This window comes from Crotalus tigris, unplaced genomic scaffold (assembly GCF_016545835.1).
Source record: "Crotalus tigris isolate CLP2741 ecotype Arizona unplaced genomic scaffold, ASM1654583v1 scf7180000024437.13266115, whole genome shotgun sequence".
NCBI lineage: Eukaryota > Metazoa > Chordata > Lepidosauria > Squamata > Viperidae > Crotalus > Crotalus tigris.
In genome coordinates this window covers 5,207,016-5,227,467 of record NW_024100606.1, presented here as the reverse complement: position 1 = coordinate 5,227,467, position 20,452 = coordinate 5,207,016, and the positions used below count along the sequence as shown (strand labels likewise).

The following is a 20,452-nucleotide window of genomic DNA, read 5'->3' as shown; positions in this document are numbered from 1 at the left end:
TGTTAAATTAAAATATTAAGGGAAAATTAACTATCAGGTCACTGATTGGATAAAAGTTTGAATGTTTACAAATAACTAAGATTTGAATTTAAGATATTGTTATGAGTTGAGACAAAGGTTAAGTAAAACTTAGAAGTATAAATATTAATAATTAAATTTGTATATGGGTTTGTGGTACAAATGTTAGTGGTTTATTTTTATTTTTTATTTGTTTTTCTCTTTCTGGAAAGGAAGAAAGAAAGGAAGTAGAAGGAAGAAAAGAAAAAAAATTATTAGCCCCAAATGTGAGATACAAGACTTAGAAACTGGGATCATTTAAAATCTGGAAATGATAAAGATTAAATGTTAATCTTAAATATCAATGAGAAATTAAAGTTAAGAAAAATGTACTAGGTTATTGTCTAAAAGGTGGAATGTCAAATTAATTAAGATATTTATAGACTGAAAATTATTGATGAATATTAGAAAGGTTTGATTGATAGAATAAGAACTGTATTGGTTCGAATATGACAGTAGATATTATGGGGGAAAGAGAGGGAATCAGTTGTTGTAATACTTTGAGATTTGTACTGATGATATTCAAATGTAATGGAATTACTGTGCTCAGCCACCACACCACTTTTCAAATATGTAAAAATGTAATATTGTAAAATTAATAAAAAACTTGGAGAGAAAAAAGATTTGCATAGAACAACTGTTACAGACTTCAAAAATTTCAAGTAACTGGTTTTAGAGATTTCTCTTAGAAATTTTTATTTCTAAGAGAAAAAAGACTGGGGAAGGGTGGTCAGTGAAGACATGTTGCATAGGAACAGATCAGATAATGGGGGAGGAGCCCACAACAGAGTAATGAACAGAATAAGATACTTAGAAAGAAACTAAAGAAGCCTCTTGGATGAGAAGTGAAATGTCTTCAAGGAAAAACAAAAGGTGCTTTTTGAAAAAGCATCTTTGGGACTTAAAAATGAACCACCATAACTAATCAGGTGATTAAAAGATAGTAGATCTGTATTGTCAGACTTACAAGATTTTGCTAATGTAGCCTAATATTAAATTAGAATTAACTAGTTTATTTAGAAAGCTGATACAACTCTGAACTGATGGATAACTTACATCAGGGGTGTCAAACTGCCGGCCCGTGGGCTGGATGCATCATCTGGAAGCCGCACCCACCCCATTGCCGGCAATGGCAAAACCGTCCCGATACATTGCATGATGTCATGTGACATCACGAGTTTGACATGTCTGACCTATATGAAGATTGATGTAGATGTAAAACAGGTGTGAGAGGATCAACCCCAGCATCTCTCAGATGCAATCTCTCTCCTCCTATCAATCCTGGCTGAAACCAATCACTGGGAAAGGAGGTGAACCACTATAACAACATCTCAAGTCTCACAACAAATGCAGAAGGATACTATGGTTAACAAAACTGAAAGCTGCTGAGAAAACAAGATGCACAAGGATAGATGCACCACTCCCTTCCTGATTCCACTACAGATTATCAACAAATATGACCAATGCTATCTCTGTACTATATCCTGGCCTAAAACCTGGTTGGAATTTATCCAGATTATCCATTTCCTTTAAGACTTTGCAACTGCTACCTAATTATCTTTTTTCCCCACAGGCTACAGCAATGAAGCAGGCCTAACATAAATTACACTGAACCTAATTTAAATTTGTCATTTGTCCAAGTAAATAACATGGATATAAGTTTTATTACTTTAAATGCATCAACTTTGAGAAGAGTACACAGTACATAGAATGGATCTTGACAGAGAAAGAATTCTTATTTCTGAATATGGGATCAAAACAGAGTTAACTTATTTTGCAACTCTGAAGGAAGTTTCACTTTCTTAGTAATACAAAATTCTTCCATCAGACTCTTGACCAAATTATTGTCTGATCCAGAGAACAGCTAGTAAATCCTCTCCATATTATAAGATACCTTTGAACAGAAAAGATTGTACTCAGACAATTCCACTATATTTATCTTTTTTCAATTTGTGTTTCATATTCTAAAAATGCATCAAAGGAATGAATTTTCCAAAGTCACATTCTTATTCCAAGTATTGGATTTATATGCATCCATGTGGAAATTGTTTTATTTTCTATATCATTCAAAATGAAATTTAAAATTTGACCTCAAAAAACACAGAGGAAGGATGAAGGAATTGGAGACAGAAGACTAATTAGTATATTTCGTTTAATAACTTACAACCATTTATTAAGCATTAAGGAAGTTGTTTTCTTCAAAGACTTTTAAAAATATTCATTGAAATGATTTCTTGCTATAGCACTTTAAATCAATTTTTCTTGGACTCATTTTTCAGTGTTTTTACAGGCACAATGAGAAATAACTAATTCCACCCAATAGCAGTGAGTAAAGGGGTATTTTCTGGCAAAAGGTAATGGCAAAAGAATGTTTATCTCACTGTTCATTTGAAAAAAAAAATCCTACATGGGCTTCAATAAGATGAATCAAATCCTGACCTCATTGTAACTGGGACATTATTTCCCTTATTCTCCCATCTGAGTCATAAGGTCATCTGATGCTTTGCTTTGGTTGTCTCCCATTTTAGGGTGTGGTGGGAAGATGCTCAGAAGAGGGCCTTTTCTGTGGTGGCCTCTAGCTCTGGAATACCTTGATGGTCAGATACATATACTATACTGCCTACCATGTTGTCTTTTTTGGCAAGGGGTGAAGGTCTCTTTCCTGAAATCAGTAATATATATATATATATATATATATATATATATATATATATATATATATATACGTTTTCTGAGGTTTTCGCGGGTGTTTGTATGTAGGTCTTTGGTTGTTCAGGTTTTCTCCCGCGTAAAATTGGAAGTGTCTTGGCCACACCGATGATGAGGCACGACCACAAACCAGAAGCCAGACCACAGCTGCATCATTAGCCACTTTAAACCCTCCAATCCATACATGAAGCAAACTGACACCCTCCATGAAGATGAGGCACGACCACGAACGCGAAGCCAAAAAATAGCAAGGCAGCCCAAAATCTTAAACCCCCCTGCAACTCAGACTAACCTGAGCACAACCAAATAAGCTGTATTCTCCAATGAAGATTTGAGTGACGTGAAAGTGAGAGAGATTATACACAGTCCTAAACTCTTTTGTATTATTGTAGATAGACATGGCTGTAGCAGAATAGACAAGAAATGCTGTACAAGCAGAAGAGATGGAAGCTAAAGTGAAAGTTCAAACTGCTCAGGCTATTGCTGATGATGCACAGAAATACTTAGCAGAAGACCTCCTGCTCTAGATGCTGCCCTGGCAAGCTTGAAGAATCTTAACAAAATGGTGTAACTGAGGCAATAAACAGAAAAAAAAGAGGATAGATTTTAGCGCAAATTTGGTACAAGCATTTTTGGGGTATCTGCGATGTGGTCACAGGGGGTCTGCAAAGGCTTGAAGAAATGTTATGATTTCAATCTTAAATTTTGGGGGTTCGTGGCCATGGTCCATGGTCACACAAGATATTTAAAGGGGGCCCATGGTGAAGAAAAGGTTGAGAATCACTGAGTCAGGCCATATGCCATCTAGTCCTTTTATGACTTGTCACTATCATGCCACAGCAGTTTCAAGCTTTGAAGGAGCTACCTGATCAACACTTGGTTTCTATCTCCTCTGGACAAGGTGCTAATCCACAAGCTGTTTCCTTCCCAGGCTTTTGAATGTAGTGGCCCAGGAACTGATATATAGCTAAGATAAGTCAATCATTCCCCCCTGAACAAAGCTAGATTTTGTACCAATTCTGAGTCCGTCTGGTATAGTCATTTGGTTCTTGAATTAGGAATGGGAAGACCTAATTCCTGTCATGGAAGTTCACAGGATGATTTTGGACCAATCAGCCTCTCTCTCAGCCCAGTCTACTTGGATTGTGGTTGACAAAAATAGTTTTTGTGCTGGGCTTAGCACAATAAGCCCATACCAAATATACATGCTAAATAGTATTCTAACCAAAGATTAAATGTTTATTTGCCTCTTGAATCATATATCCCATGCCATAGCAAGTAGGAATTAGATTACAAATGCTCTTCAATAGAAATCTCTATGGGGCAATTGGATCTCTAGCCGAAGTTTAGTTCATTGTCATGTTTTCTAGTCACAATCTTCTTTTGGGCTTGTATAAGATTAGAGTTTCATTTAATATTGCACACATGGACTCACAGTTGATAAGGACATTCAGGACTGGCTCATGTATCAGTTTTCTCTATTAATATTGCTATTTGTAGTATCACTTGTAAGATTCAGCAAGGCAGTTGTCAGCCTCTGCTCCATTTTCATGAACCAGCCATCTGAACAGATTTATTTTAGGTCTCTAAGTCGATCAGAGTGTCCCTTGCAATTAGATAAACTTCAATTAGTGTGATGTTAAGTTGCTCCAGAAATTCTGACATCTCCTGCAATGAAGAATAGTCAAAACAAGTGTGCGAAAACAGCATGTGATTTGTTAAATTTACATGGAAGGGGGCTTGCTACCCAAATTTAATTTAGAATCTCAAAGGGAAAAAAGTTAATTAGGGCAGGATAGATTGATTGAGTATTTTAGGATGTCTGCACATAGATAACAATAATGTAGTAGAAGAACAGAATGTGACATATAAAGGACAAAGACCATTGCATACCTGAGCACGAAGCATTAACTGCCTGGAGTCATAATACATCAAAGAGTACATTGCCTTATTCTCAGACACTAGTTTAAGTTACTAGGGATTTTGACTTTTACTGATTAGATTCATTTGTTGTTATAGAAATGGCTACTTTATACTATTACAGAAAAGTAAAAAGTTCAGGTTTGTTATGTCCTGAGCCTGTGGAAGCAGGCTCGGGGCATTGTAACGGTCCTGGTCAGGTGCAAGCTGCCCGGGACCAGACTGGCTGTTGCCAGCACTCGCGCGCATGCGCGGGTGCGAGTGCGCCAAATGTTACAGTTTGGCCCGGGAATCGCCTATAAAAGAGGCAGGGAGATTTGGGCGTTGTCAGCATCTTGTAACCAGTATGCTGAACAGAAATAAAGAGTTCCTGAGAACTACAACTGCTTCTCGTGTCATTGCCATTTCGCGAAGGACTTAACACTGGCAACGAAGGTGGGATTGCCTTACATCGACTGAAGACAGGTGTAAGCTTACCCTAGAGTCCTGAGCAGTAGGAACGGCGTTGACTCTGCAGCTACCTGCCAATCTAGCGAGCATCGGGGGTAGGCTGGCTGATAGACCCTTCCTTTTCTACAAAAATGGCAAAAGTTGGAAGACTTTCAGAATTCGACGTCTCGCATCCGGAAAGATGGGAGTCATACGTAGCCAGGGTGGAAAACTATCTTAAAGTCAATCAAGTAAGAGAAGATAGTTTAAAAGCCGCCACCCTGCTGTGCATTTGCCGTCAAGACGCATTCAAAATCGCTGAAAACATAGCAGCACCTGTACCTCTAGAATCTGTTAACTACACAGATCTCAAAAAACTACTAAAGGAACACTTCCAGCCCAAGTTGTCCGTCATCGCTTGGCGCCACACCTTCGAACAGAGGGATCAGCGACCCGGAGAATCAGCCAAAGAATACATCGCTGCGCTGAGAAAAGCCGCTAAACACTGCGAGTTCAAGGATCTAGAAGAACGGCTGAGAGACAGATTTGTATGCGGACTGAGGCATAGAGAATTGCAGCAGAGACTTTTTGCTAAAGAAGACTTATCATTCCAAGATGCCTTGAGAGAGGTTATTGCAGAAGAGGCAGCGGGCGGCGCCATCAAGAACATGAGGCCGATCAGAAGCACTCCAGAAGCTGCGTCCGTGCACCAGAAAGGAGTCCAAAGGAATCCAGAGGAGGATCCTGACGATGAAGTAGACCGTCTCTACCTCACGAAAGAAGGGAAACAGAAAGAAGGCTCTTCAGCTCTCCCCAAGTGCCTCGGTTGTGGAGGTCGCCACAAGAGGACCGACTGTAGATTCCGCTCCGCTATCTGCAGGGCATGCGGAAAACAGGGACACACTGCAGCTGTGTGTCTGGGCCGTCAGAAGGTACAACCTCGGGAAGAATTGCGCCTGAAAGGTACCAGGGTCCCCAGCCAAAACAGGGTGGGTTTCTGTGCTTCGCGAAGCCCATCAAGAAAAAGCTGACACTTAAAGTGAAGCTACAAGGGGTTCCATTGGCTATGGAACTGGATACGGGGTCTGCACTTTCAATCATTTCCATGCACACGTTTAGGAAGATTTGTTCTGGCAGCGGATTTCAGGCCAAGCTTAGGCCTTCCGACATTGTGTTAACAGACTTTCAAAATTCCAGAGTGTGTGTTAAGGGGGAGGCCACCCTTAACTTACAGTATAAGGATTTTGAAGGTCCACTAGATGTAATAGTAGTAGGGGGTGAACGAACGAGTCTCATAGGACTCGATTGGTTTGAGGCCTTGGGAATACACGTCACAGGGCTCAATAGCTTGCAAACAATAGACCTACAAGAAGTCTGCAAAGAATTTGCAGATGTTTTCAGCCCCCAGCTGGGCACGTACAAAGGACCCCCTGTGTCACTGAAGTTAGACCCTACTGTCACCCCTATTAGAATTAAAGCAAGAAGGGTCCCTTTTGCTTTGAAAGGTAAAATTGACACAGAATTGGACAAATTGATTCAGCAAGGAGTTCTAGAACCTGTCGACTCCAGTCCTTGGGAGACCCCCATTGTCACGCCTCTTAAGGCAAATGGGGACATTCGCATCTGTGCAGATTACAAATGCACTCTGAATAAGGCATTGCAGCAACATGCCTATCCTGTCCCCATGGTCAGTCATGGGGGGGGTGCATTTTTGCAAAGCTTGACCTAGCTCAGGCATATCAACAGCTGCCTGTTGATGATGCTGCTGCTGTAGCTCAAACCATTGTGACCCACAGGGGGGCATTCAAGGTAAAGAGGTTACAATTTGGAGTAAATGTTGTTCCTGGAATTTTCCAAAGCATAATGGAAAACACACTACGGGGTATACCAGGGGTTTGCCCCTATTTTGATGATCTTAATTGCTGGAGACTCTACACACAACTTAGCTGAGAGATTAAGGGCTGTCCTGCTAAGGTTCAGGCAAACGGGCCTCAAACTTAAGGACAAATGTAAAATTGGGGTGCCTTCTACAGATTTTCTCGGATTCAAAATTGATGCTACCGGGATTCACCCTGCTGAATCCAAATTGAAAGCTATTTTGCATGCTCCTAGGCCAAAGTCCAAGGCCAAACTACAGGCCTTTCTGGGCCTTCTGAACTTCTACAACTCCTTCCTTCCAAACAAGGCTAGTGTAGCCGAGCCTCTTCATAGGCTCTTGGACAAACAGGCAGTGTGGCAGTGGTCACAAAAACATGAAGCAAGTTTCAATGAGGTTAAGGCCTTACTCACTTCTAACAGTGTGCTTACACATTTCAATGAATCCCTTCCTGTGTGCATCGCTTGTGATGCTTCTCTTTATGGGGTGGGAGCCGTACTGAGCCACCTCAGACCAGATGGAACTCAGGTTCCTGTTGCATATTACTCCAGAACCTTGTCTTCTGCAGAGCGAAATTATGCTCAGATTGACAGGGAGGCTCCCCAAATCATCTCCCCCAGGATGCTGAGATGGTCTATCTTTCTGTCTGCCTATGATTTTTCCTTACTTCACAAACCTGGGAAAGAAATGGGCCATGCTGACGGCCTCAGTAGATTACCCCTGCCAGTAGTAGAAGCTGACCCTGCACCAACAATCAATATCCTCTCCATTCAGGCCATGCTTGAGTCCCCTTTAGATGCAAGGGATGTGGCTGCTGAATCAGCCACAGATCTCACACTTTCGCGTGTCCTTTCTTGGGTTTTATCTGGATGGCCAGAGAGCTGTCCAGGCACTGAGTTTCAGAGTTTCTGGTCCAAAAGGAACGAGTTGTCCACCTTCCAGGGTTGTCTGCTTTGGGGGAGCAGAGTTGTCATTCCTGCCTCAATGAGGACTAGGGTCTTAGGTTCCCTCCACAAGGGTCATCCTGGCATTGTACGTATGAAGGCGCTTGCGCGCAGCCATTTGTGGTGGCCTGGGTTAGACAGAGACATTGAAGCTAAGGTGCATGCGTGCCCTGAAATGCCCCAAGCTCCTGTACATAGATGGGAGGAAACACAGTCTCCATGGTCTAGGGTGCACATTGACTACGCTGGGCCCTTTCAGGGTCAATTCTTCTTGGTCCTCGTTGATAGCCATTCAAAATGGCTTGAGGTTGTACCTGTCTCTTCCACCACCACTGCAAAGACTATTCAAGTACTGAGGGGGATTTCTGCTGCACACGGGCTTCCTGATGTCCTCGTATCTGAAAATGGCCCTCAATTCACTTCTTTTGAATTCCAAGCTTTCTTACAGGCCAACATGACTCGTCATGCCACCTCTGCGCCTTTCCACCCGTCCACCAATGGTATGGCTGAACGCATGGTTCGCATCACCAAGGACGCCTTGAAGAAAATTACCTATGGAGACTGGCATCACAGGTTGGCTGACTTCCTCCTTTCTTATCGCACTACACCTTCCACTTCTACCGGGAGGAGTCCAGCTGAACTTCATTGGGGGCGCAAACTGACTACCAAGCTTGACCGGTTGCACCCGGACAGACTACCTTCCACCATCACACACCCCAGGGCACCTAGACAACTGCTTGTGGGTGCCCCGGTTTGGACTCGTAACTACGGGCCTGGTCATTCATGGGTCCCTGCCACTGTATCCAGGGTCACAGGTCCTTTGTCCTACGAGGTGTCCCTGGACGACGGTCGTGTCCTACGATGACACATCGACCAGCTCCGCACTAGACGGGACCTTCCCACTGAGACTCCTGGATCTTTTCCGGGGGGGGGAGGGGGACCCCTTTGGGCAAAGGGAAGAGTGCGGGCTGCCGCCTATCATTAACGAGGGAGCTACAGACAGCTCATTCCGAGATTCCACGAGTGCTCCAAACAGGAATCCATGGAGCCCAACTAGAACTCAGGCACCAGTGCCTACTCCAGCCAGGGAGTCACCCCGGGGGGCATAATCACTACTCACCTGCATTACTCAGTACTCCATTCAGGGAGGATATCCGGGAGCGTCCAAACAACCCACACCCTGCAAGAGAGCTGGCACACATTCCGTCTAGTTGGCCCAACACTACCCCTGTCCCTAGAAGGGGGCAAGCACACAGGGAGGTGGTCGAGGAACCAAATCCCGACTACAACACCTCTGACATCACTCAGGGGACAACTGAGTTTTGGAACAGCACTGAAACCCCAACAAGCCTGGGGACAGAACGGGAACACGGGGAAAGACAACCTCTTGACAGGTCTAGGACAGACCTTGGAGGTTCTACAGAATTGCCCAACAGTGACAGTCACTTAAGAGGGCCAGAGAGCCTGCAGCTAGGCAGGACAACCAGGTCAAACAGAGAAAGAAGCCCTGGCCTGACAAGCCCAGTGGGCAAGCAAGCAGGCCAGGCATTGGAGCACAGTCATTGGGAATCACCAGGGTTTAGCAAGGGGGACAAGCATACACCACCCCTCAGTCAAGGGGTACTTGGAAGGTACCCAGAAGTCAGGAGGTCACAGAGAGCTAGAAGATCTCCTAAGTATTTAGAAGATTTTGTAACCCTATTGGCAAAACAGAGTTAACAGAGAGTATTCCTGTACACATAGGAAAATAGAACACTAGGGAACAATAGAAGCAAAGGGGACAATTGGTACAAAGTTGTATGGGTACCACACTCGTATTGGGTTGTATATTATTATTGTATGATCATAGTCTTAGCCGGGGGGGGGGGAAGGGGTGTTATGTCCTGAGCCTGTGGAAGCAGGCTCGGGGCATTGTAATGGTCCTGGGCAGGTGCAAGCTGCCTGGGACCAGACTGGCTGTTGCCAGCACTCGCGCGCATGCGCGGGTGTGAGCGCGCCAAATGTTACAGTTTGGCCCGGGAATTGCCTATAAAAGAGGCAGGAAGATTTGGGCATTGTTGGCGTCTTGTAACTAGTATGCTGAACAGAAATAAAGAGTTCCTGAGAACTACAACTGCTTCTCGTGTCATTGCCATTTCGCGAAGGACTTAACAAGGTTAGATGTTAATGCTTCATTCTACTGCAACAGAGGACATCAATGCCTTTTCTTTTCTTTTTCCCTTGTCCCCCCTCATTGTTTCCCCTTCTTCCTCCCCCCCGTGTCCTACTATTTACTTTTATATTTTTGTATTTTATTCTATAATTTAATACAGGTAATCCCCCAGGTACAAACGTTTATTTAGCGAATTTTCACAAAAACAAATTAATTCAGAAAGGGTACTTATGTTAGAAAAGTACGAGCAAACTGCAAGCAAAAAGAGGCCTGTGTAGCTATGTGACTTGAATTTAGTCCCTGCTGCAGCCGTGGCCATTTTGAACTCTGTGACTTGCCTGGGTGTTCGGCTTACAATGCAGGCAGGGCTTTTTGTTGCTGTTGTTCCTGGTCACATGGCCAAACAAGAGCAGAGCCAGTGCTGATTTGTTTTTTTTGTTAGTGCTGGTGAAGAAACTGCTGCTGCTTGGGCTTCAGGACTAAGTACTTACTTACTATTGTATTTTTAAGTACAGTACTTGTAGAAATGCTAGCCAGCCTCCTCATAAAGCACTTTATAATGTTGTGTTTCTTTGCTTTTATTTTGGAAATTAGCATATATTACTGTAGTTTGTAGGTTTTAAATTGAAATTGCCTCCAGAAGTTGTGGGTGCCCTGTTACTGAAAACTTTTAAGAAGAGACTGGTTTGGCGTTTATCAGAAACAGTGCTTTATTTGTAAAAAAAAAAAAAAAAAGTGCCGGAACTCACACATGTCATACAACCCACCTTGCCTACCCTACAAGGTTCCATCCAAAAAAGGTGCCGGAACTCCGTTCTGGGCGTTCTATGACAAAAGAAGCCCTGATCAGAAATATAGCATTCTCTTGTGAGAGCAGTGGGTTAGACTAGATCAGGGATGAACAAACTGCTGGCCCACGGGCCAGATGCGTCATAACAAAATCACGCCCACCCCATTGCCAGCAATGGGGAAAAAATTCCGATATGTCACACCATGTCACGTGACATCGCGAGTTTGACATGCCTGGACTAGATGATCGCAACACCCTTTCCATTTCTGTTACTGTTGCAAGGCAACAGTTCTGTAAACCCTCCCCATCTCCCTCTGAATGCCAGGCTGGAGACTTAAGCTAATTAGTGGCAACTGCAAAAACCTTTGCAAAAGCAGATGGAGCCTGCTTGCAGGCATTTAGTTCCTGAGCGGAAGCAAACAGCTGATCAGCAGCAGGCAGCAGCAGGAAGACCTCTCAGTTCAGGCAGAAATAGTAAATCATATCTTAGTTCATTTAACAATCCATTTGATTTAATTAATGAATTTGATTTTAAAAATTTGTAAAATTAAATTCGATTCATTTGACAAATTTTTTGACTTACGAAACTAACAGGCAGGCTCCATTAGGTTTGTACCTTCAGGACTACCTGTAAAATGTTACAAACCATTAAAAAAAAAAAGGAAAAATGTACCAGTTTTAATTTCTTCAGTGGCTGAATCACTTTCCCTTTGCACTGACAAATGTATGATGAATTTATCCCTATCCAGTGGTGAGATTCAAATATGTGAACAATCGTTCTCTGTGTGGATGCCGCTTCTGGAAGTCCATTCTGGGCTTGGGCAAAAAAAAAAATTAGCTACCGGTTCTGCTGAAGTGGTGCGAACTGGCTGAATCCCACCACTGTCCATATCTATTAATATGCACCACAACCTTGGTGGTCAGCTGGCTGGTCAGCCCTTCTTTCTCTCTCCCTCTCCTGTCTTTTTTGTACTCCTTGCCTGTCTCAACAATATAGTGATTCTAATAGGAATTGGGGGGAACTGGCCCTAATAGTTCACTCATTTTAAATGGAAGAAAACACAAATCTCCAATTAAACAGATGCTTACTGTACCTGAATATCCATTGCTGATGCCAGTGTTTCTTTCACACTCCAGGACACAGAAAAATCACCTCGCTGAATAGTTTTGTGTACAATATCATTGTCATTTACCACAGTCCCCAGTTCAATGGGCAATCCCATCTTCTGTGCAAGGCACATTGCCCTAAGCCATTATGTAAGGTCTGCACAGAAAAAGATGCAAAATTATCAAGTTTGTGACACCAAGTTAAGAGATGTAGTACTTCAGGATATTAAGTACTGGTCAGTTTAAAAAATTGTATGGCTGCAATAATACAATATATGATAGCTGGGAGGTCCTTGAAATGTGTTCAGATTATAACTTTCAACTCAACATCGAGTGGGAATTCTGAGAGTTCCAATCCCACTTAATAAACGCATAGTACTATAGGAAATTTTCAGCTAATTTATGGAAGGAGCAGTGTACTTCTAACTTTCTGTATGCATTTTTTTCTTCACCATACTCTTTCATTATCCCTACTTTCAAAATATATATATATATATGAAGCAGGACAAAGTGACATTTTTGTATGTATGTACAACCTTAACTGAATTGTGTTAAAGATACACATTACTGCAACAATTTTATTAATAATTGTGAAGATGCATTGTGTAAACATATCTAAATCAATATAATAAAATGGATGAAATTTTTCCAACTACATTTGTTCTTTCAACAGTCAAAATTCAGGATCAAATAGTTTTCCCCTTGAAATATCACAATCTTTCTCTTAACATGAGAAATGCTGATGGTGCAGTAGCTGCAGGAATATGAGGATACATGTTCGATCAGCAAAGGAGCTTATTATTGCTTCTTCTGAAAGAGGCCAACTGAAACCTCATTGGTAGGCTCAGGCATGATCTGGATCTTTTGGTTCTTCAGAGCTGCCTCTCTCATCTTGTAATACATAAATTCATTCTGCTGGAACATGCGCAGCTCCATCTCAGACTGAATACGCATGGCCTAAATGAATGTAAAGAAACTGCAAGTTACAGGAAATTCAATTTTCGATGTACCATCCTAATTGTAGTCTGTGGAGGAAATCCTTACTTTCAAAGTTAAGTCTTTATCACAGACAGCTATTTTTATCACAGTACTCTGTGCAAATCAATAAATATTCTCCACATTCTACTAATGCTATTAATTATGTCTTTATATTATTTCAATAAATGCTAGTCATGTAGAACACGAGGGAATTATAGCTAATTCTTGACGTAGACAAATTTCTACATAGATTTATTTCCAACAAATTTGACAGTAAGTATCAAAAATAAAAAAATATTAATTACATGATAATTTCTGAATCTAAAAAATATTTCATCACACTTGAAAAACTTACTTCCAGATCTTTGGTAATTGGATGAGTAGGTCCATGTGTCACCAAAAGAATAGCATAAGCTTTGCAAAGCATCCCATGGCCTGCTTCAATAAGCCCAGCATGCCAGTGAGTGACCCCAGCTCTCATGAGGGCCATCCCAAGCTGGGCATTTTTGGGATGGTAAAGTTTTCTGAGGGCAAAAGAGAAGAGGCACATTGTACATGGTGCAAAAAAATTTTTTTTAAAAAAAGAACCTTTATTTTAAAACTTCTCATAGAATAAAAGACAAAGCAAAAGAGGGAGAGAGGGAAGAAGGAAGGAAGGAAGGAAGGAAGGAAGGAAGGAAGGAAGGAAGGAAGGAAGGAAGGAAGGAAGGAAAGAAGGAAAGTTAAAAAATACAATAACTTCCAATCTTCTTTTCAACAAGAGTTGCAATCTTATAATCCCTCTTAGATAATATTCAAGTCCCTTCAGCCCTTCATGTACTCTCCTATAAGTGCAAGTTTTAAGTAAATGTGTCTGCATCTCCAAGGAGCAGGTCAAAGAGTGAGGAAGCAGTAAAAAAGGGAGACGTCTGCTGAGTGAAGTTTGCTGTTTTAAAAATGATATTATGAATAGCTAGTAATATACAGAACACAAATATGCAAAGAAAGGGGACATTAATAACATACAGGTAACCATCCACCATCTGTTTTGAATAACCAGAAGCCTCATTGAAGAGCTGGAGGTAAGAGAGAACTTCAGACAAGATGCTAAGAATTCGCAGCAGATAAATATTGGTTTCTCCCAGCACTGGTTCCTGCTTTGCTAGACACTCTCGGCACAATTTCACCACCTGTCACCACAAAGAACAATATAATCAAAAAGAGGAACTGAATAGAACAAAGAAGTCTGCCTCTAGAAGGCAGAGCTCTAATGAAAGGTCGATCTCAAGTGGGAATACGAGTTGTTTTTGTAACCAGTCCCCACCCCCCTAATTTCAATGCTTTATAATTCATTGAATTATAATTCAATGCTTTATAATTCATCTGGATTAAATGTAAAGAAATCGTTCCATGTTGGTGAAATAATAATGCAAAAGCACTGGGTACAGTTCTATACTTTTATAAATTCTAAGTGTGACTCCAAGCCTTTAAAACTGAGTTCTTTCAAGGTACGGGATGTTCAAGTTGCTGATATTGAGATTTTTATCTTTTGTTTGTGTAAGAGCAGTTAAATTATTATTAAGATATTCAGTTGTATTGCTTGGAAGTTGATATAGGCTTTTCTTTTTCTTTTCTGGTTTTGTTTTTACTATTGCTAATCTTAACCTAACGCCAACTAAAACTGAAGCCAATGTCTTCTGAAACTATAAAACTGTAAAACAGCAGGTTTGTCCCAGGAATTTTAGTTTCTATGAGATGGCGGACATGAGCATCAGAATTGTCTCTTTCTTTACTTCATCTGCCTTCCTTTCACTTTTTGAAGGAAAAGGTAGTTGCCTCAACTGTCTTTGCAGGCTGTGCATTCTGGACCTCTCTGGAAGTATGGGCTTCATCCTTTAGATCAGGGCTTTCAACCTGTTCACCTATTGTACCACTTTTAGGATATGACAACATCCGAGTACCACCAGTCGCCTAGCAAGGTGTCAAAAACTTGATGACCCCCCCAAAAAGGAAAAAAATAATAAAGTACAGGTAGTCCTCGACTTACAACAGTTCGCTTAGTGACTGTTCTAGGTTACAATGGCACTGAAAAAAGTGCCCCCGAAGGCACAGCCGAGCAAGACACCTGCCTGCCCGCCCAGCCGCGCTTTTCCTCCTGTCTGAGGTTTTCATTGTTGGGAGCATTTCTGTTGAGGATTGGCAGCGGGGGTGGGGTGGGGGGTGTTTGGTTTTTATTCCCCCCGTCTGCTGGGTGGTTGCAGCAGGTTTTGGTCACGTCACATGACCTTGGGACACTGTGACCATCATAAATATGAATCATTGGCCAAGCATTCTGAATATAAATCACAAGACCCTGGAGATGCTGCAACATTCCAGCTGATCAGCACTTCATCTGGGCTCAGCAAAAGTGCCAGGATCAGCACCGAGCTCCAGCTGGAAACTGGCGCTGATCCTGGTGCTTCCACTGAGCCCTGACAGCCCTGCACCTCCAACCATCTTTCACTCAGGCTTGTGCAGTGCTGCCGCTGGTTCAGCTCATTCCCCTCCCCCGCTACCACTTTTCTAGGATGGTCGCGTACCACCTGCCAGGTGCCAATGTACCACAGGTGGTACCAGTACCACTGGTTGAAAAGCCCTGTCTTAGATTCCCCCAATTGTGCATCAAATTGGAAGTACTGAAAATAAGCTATTATAGTCAAATTCTTTCACATCACCAGTGAGTTTTTATGCATATGAACACTTAACTAAATGGCCCTGTAATTATTAAATTCAGTTAAATTGAATTAGATCTGGTTGAAATGTTCTCTCAATATTATGTCAGTTTCAAAATACCCCCTATTTTTTTGTGGGCATGAAGCAGGTAAAACTCTGCAAGCAGAAATTTATCAATCTTCATCTTTGCAGAAGGTAGAAGGTAGAAAATTAGATTATATAGGAAAGATAATTCCATATAAAAGCCCATAAGACGTATTTTAGGACTTATTTAAATAAATGTTCTAAATTATAAACTTTGTGAACAATTCCTTAAAATACAGTAAAATAAATCTAATTGTTAAGTCCTTCGTTCGATGGCGAATGAAGATCATACATGGTAGAATCAATAGCTCTTTATTTCTCCTTCTGCTCACTCCAACAACAACAGCGAGGCTCGCAGGCCTCCTTTTTAGTGAGTGGATTCCCAGACAAAACAGCAACATTGATGGTGCGCTTTCGCGCCTCGTGCATGCGCGCAAGGCTGGCACCTCTCAGTCTGGTCCCGGGTAGCTTGCAGAAACCCTGGGACCATAGCAATGTCCCAAGCCTGCTTTTGCAGGCTCAGGACACAACACCCCTTCCCCCTAGATGAAACTTCTTTTCTGCAAACATGTGCGACCTCCATAGGGGACGTGGTATATAATTCAATTAATCAAATGCATGGAGTGTGGACATGGATGTTACCCTTAAGCCACACTTTTTTTCCATTCTATCATTTTGGGAATAAATGTATCTGAATTCCAAAAAGTACCACAACAACTCCGCCATTCATTAATGGCATTTCTGCCGTGCTTCCCTGGAACTTGACAGCAACCTCACAAACTCCCTAAGATGTTTGGGTGGGTATTTAACCCGTTGTGACATCCTCAGACCCAGGGAACTCCCTTGGCTCCCCTGCTCACCTACCAGGCTAGGTGTGCCCACTTGTTGCTGCCCCATGTTCCCAGGTGATCCTGGTTCTGTTGCCTGGCCTGCTTGCTCACCCACCAGGCTCGGCAGGCCAGGACTTTGCTCACTCCCATACCTGGTTGACCTGCTCATCTGTTGGCTGGCTGGACCCTCTAAGTCCAAACCAGTATCCCTTGGAGGGGTGGTATTTTCCAGGTCCACAATGGAACTTCCTTGGAAACACAGCCCCTCAACCCCAAACCCGGCAGATGAATGGTCCGGGGTAGTTGACGTGCCCCATTGCCTTGTGGCCCCCCAAGCTGTGCCGGAAGTGCCAGAATCAGGAGTTGCCTCTCTACTTACCCCCCTTCCAGATACTTCCTTCTGGGAGCAGTTGCAGAATTGGGCCAGTTCCTTTGTGGTGATGCCAGTTCTCTTGTATGTCTTGATTTGTTTGGATACCCTCAGTCAGTCTCCCTGTCTGGAGTACTGTTTGATGTATGTGAGTAATGTGGAAACCCCCTGTGTGACTCCCTGGCTGGAGTAAGTGTTGGTGTGGGAAATGTCTCCCTTCCCAATGAATTCCTGTTGGGAGCACTTGCGGAAACTAGAGATGGGCCTTCCCCAGCCTCCTCAGTGGCAAGTGACTGCTGATAGTGATCCCCAAAATACACAATATAACCCTCCTCCCCCCCCCCCAGAGCAGAGCCAGGAGCGGAAGAGGAAGAGTCCAGTCTTGTACACAGCTGATCTATGTGCTACCGGAGAACACGGCCGTCGTCCAAGGACACCTCGTAGGACAAAAGTCCCGACACCTTGCAGACCACAGGTGGAATCCAAAGATGACGGGCCCGTAGTTCTGAGTCCAGACTGGATCACCCACTTGCAAGCTCATTGGTGCCCTTGGCTGCGAGACCTGAGACGCCATCCTATCAGGGTGCAATCTGTCTAGCTTAGTTATGAGCCGGTGGCCCCAACGCAGTTCAGCAGGGCTCTTTCCAGTGGAAGTGCAAGGTATGGTGCGATGTGCAAGAAGAAAGTCTGCTAACCTGTGATGCCAATTACCATAAGTCAGTTTCTTGAGGGCATCCTTGGTGATGCGGACCATCCGTTCAGCCATCCCATTGGTGGAGGGGTGGAAAGGAGCCGAAGTCGCATGGCGGATCAGGTTAGCCTGAAGAAAAGCCTGGAACTCAGAAGAAGTGAATTGAGGACCATTATCTGAAACCAGAACATCTGGAAGGCCGTGTGCAGCAAAAATGCCTCTCAACACCTGGATTGTCCTGGCAGTAGTAGTGGAGGAAACAGGAACAACCTCTAGCCACTTGGAATGGCTATTATCAACAACCAAGAAGAATTGCCCCTGAAAGGGCCCAGCTTAATCAATATGCACCCTGGACCATGGTGTTTGGGTTTCTTCCCATCTATGAACTGGGGCCTGAGGCATTTCTGGCCATGACTGTTGGCACAACTGACACCCGTGCACCTGAGCCTCGATAACTTTATTGAGCCCAGACCACCAAAGATGGCTGCGCGCAAGCGCTTTCATCCTGACAATTCCAAGATGTCCCTCATGCAGAGAGACTAAGATTCTAGGCCTCAATGAGGCAGGGATAACTAGCCTGCTATCCCATAACAGGCAACCCTTAAAAGCAGACAACTCATGCTTCTTGAGCCAGAAACTTTGGAACTCAATACCTGGACTCTTGTCAGGCCAACCTGACAATACCCATGAGAGCACACATGTAAGTGTGTGATCAGTGGCAGTTTCTGCAGCCACGTCCCTAGCATTGAGGGGCGATTCCGGCTACTCCTGGATGGAGAGAATATTGATGGCAGGAGCAGGGTCTCCTTTTACCAGTTTTAGAGGTAATCTGCTTAGGCCATCTGCGTGGCCCATTTCTTTTCCCGGTTTGTGAACTAAAGTGTAGTCATAAGCTGACAAGAAAATGGACCACCTCAGCATTCTAGGGGATATTATATGAGGGGTTTGTTTGCTTGTTGTAAACAAACCCAGCAGAGGCTTATGGTCAGTGTAGACCATGAAATGGCAGCCATATAAGAAATCATGAAATTTCTTAATGCCAGCCACTATGGCCAGTGCTTCTCTGTCACTTTGGGTGTAATTACGTTCAGCAGAAGACAGAGTCCTAGAGTAATATGCCACAGGAACATGTTTCCCATCAGCCCTCAAGTGGCTAAGTACAGCTCCCACCCCATAAGGAGATGCATCGCAGGCAATGCAAACAGGCAATTGCTCATTGAAATGTGCTAACACAGCATTAGATGTGAGCAATGCCTTAACCTCGTTGAAACACTTTTCGTGGACCTTTGTCCACTGCCAAGAGGCCTGCTTGTCTAAAAGCCTATGTAATGGCTCTGCTACTGCAACTTTGTGAGGAAGAAAAGCATTGTAAAAGTTCAAGAGGTCCAGAAAGGCCTGTAGCTCACTTTTAGACTTGGGGCTTGGGGCCTGCTGTATAGCTTGCAGCTTAGATTCAGCAGGGTGAATACCTTGAGCATCTATCCTGAATCCTAAGAAGTCAGTAGAAGTGACTCCTATCTTACACTTATCCTTCTTCAACTTAAGGCCTGCTCTTCGAAAACGGAGCAAAACAGCCCTCAACCTCTCTGCTAAGTTTTGAGATGACTCTCCAGCAATAAGGACATCATCAAAATAGGGGCAAATTCTGGGAATACCCCTAAGTGTGCTCTCCATAACACTTTGGAATATGCCAGGGACTACATTTACTCCAAATTGCAGTCTCTTGACCTCGAATGCACCTCTATGCATTACAATGGCCTGTGCCTCAGCAGCAGCTTCATCAACAGGTAATTGTTGATATGCCTGCACCAGGTCAAGCTTTGCAAAAACTCGCCCCCCTTTGAGGGAAGCTAAGATGTGACTGACTACTGGTACTGGATAAGAGTGCTGCTGCAGCGCCTTATTTAGTGTGCACTTGTAATCTGCACAAATACGTATGTCCCCATTAGCCTTTAGAGGCATTACTATGGGGGTTTCCCATGGACTTGAATCTACAGGTTCTAAAATGCCTTGCTGGAGCAATTTATCCAGCTCCACATCAATCTTGCCCTTGAGGGCGAAGAGTACCCTCCTAGCCTTAACTCTGATGGGTGTGATGGTTGGGTCTAATCTTAATGAAACTGGAGGCCCCCTGTAGGACCCAAGCTTTGGACTAAACACATCTGCAAACTCCTCGCAGACTTCTGCTAAGCCCAACGTTTGCAAATGGTACAGTAGCCCAGTAACCTGGATTCCCAAGGCCTCAAACCAATCGAGTCCTATAAGACCCGTGCGTTCACCCCCAACAATCAGCACATCTAATGGACCTTCAAACTCCTTATGTTGCACCATAAGGGTGGCCTCCCCCTTAACACACACCTTGGATTTTTGAAAATCTATTAATATTATTTTGGATGGCCTAAGTTTGGCTTGAAAGCCACTGCTGTTGCAAATCTTTCTAAATGTATTAAGGGAAATAATGAAAGAGCGGACCCAGTGTCCAACTTCATAGATAAAGGAACCCCTTGCAATCTAACCTTAAGTGACAATTTTTTCTTTAGGGGTTTGTGTGTGCCTGTCCTGCAAATACTCCTGCGCAATGCACAGAAACCCACCCTATTTTGGCTGGGGACCCTGGTACCTTTCAGACGCAATTCTTCTCAAGGTTGTACCTTCTGGCAACCCAAACAGATGGATGCTATGTGGCCTTGCCTGTCACATGCTCTGCAGATGGCGGAACAGAACCTGCATTCGGCTCTCTTATGGTGTCCTCCACACCCGAAGCATTTGGGCACTGCTGGGGCCTTTTCTTTCTCTTCCTTCTGCCTTCTTTCTGCTGCCTGGC

The 20,452-nt window shown here is 43.3% G+C and overlaps 2 protein-coding genes across 3 annotated transcripts in view; both read right to left on the bottom strand.

The window, feature by feature from the left end:
• Positions 1–593: 593 nt before the first annotated feature.
• On the bottom strand, positions 594–12,373 carry THNSL2 (threonine synthase like 2). The gene is given in 2 exon segments (XM_039331576.1): positions 594–1,951; positions 11,972–12,373. Coding segments are annotated over 2 exon segments (288 nt in total). The 5' UTR covers positions 12,119–12,373; the 3' UTR covers positions 594–1,810.
• A 171-nt stretch (positions 12,374–12,544) lies between these two features.
• Positions 12,545–20,452, bottom strand: part of SMYD1 (SET and MYND domain containing 1) — a 42,678-nt gene continuing 34,770 nt past the window's right edge. For both annotated transcript variants that reach the window (XM_039331573.1, XM_039331574.1), the window contains 3 exons: positions 13,968–14,131; positions 13,318–13,486; positions 12,545–12,941 (listed from right to left, as the gene is read on the bottom strand). In XM_039331573.1, the coding sequence (XP_039187507.1) occupies positions 12,783–12,941; positions 13,318–13,486; positions 13,968–14,131 (492 nt within the window). In that variant the 3' untranslated portion in view covers positions 12,545–12,782. The remainder of the gene's footprint in view (positions 12,942–13,317; positions 13,487–13,967; positions 14,132–20,452) is intronic.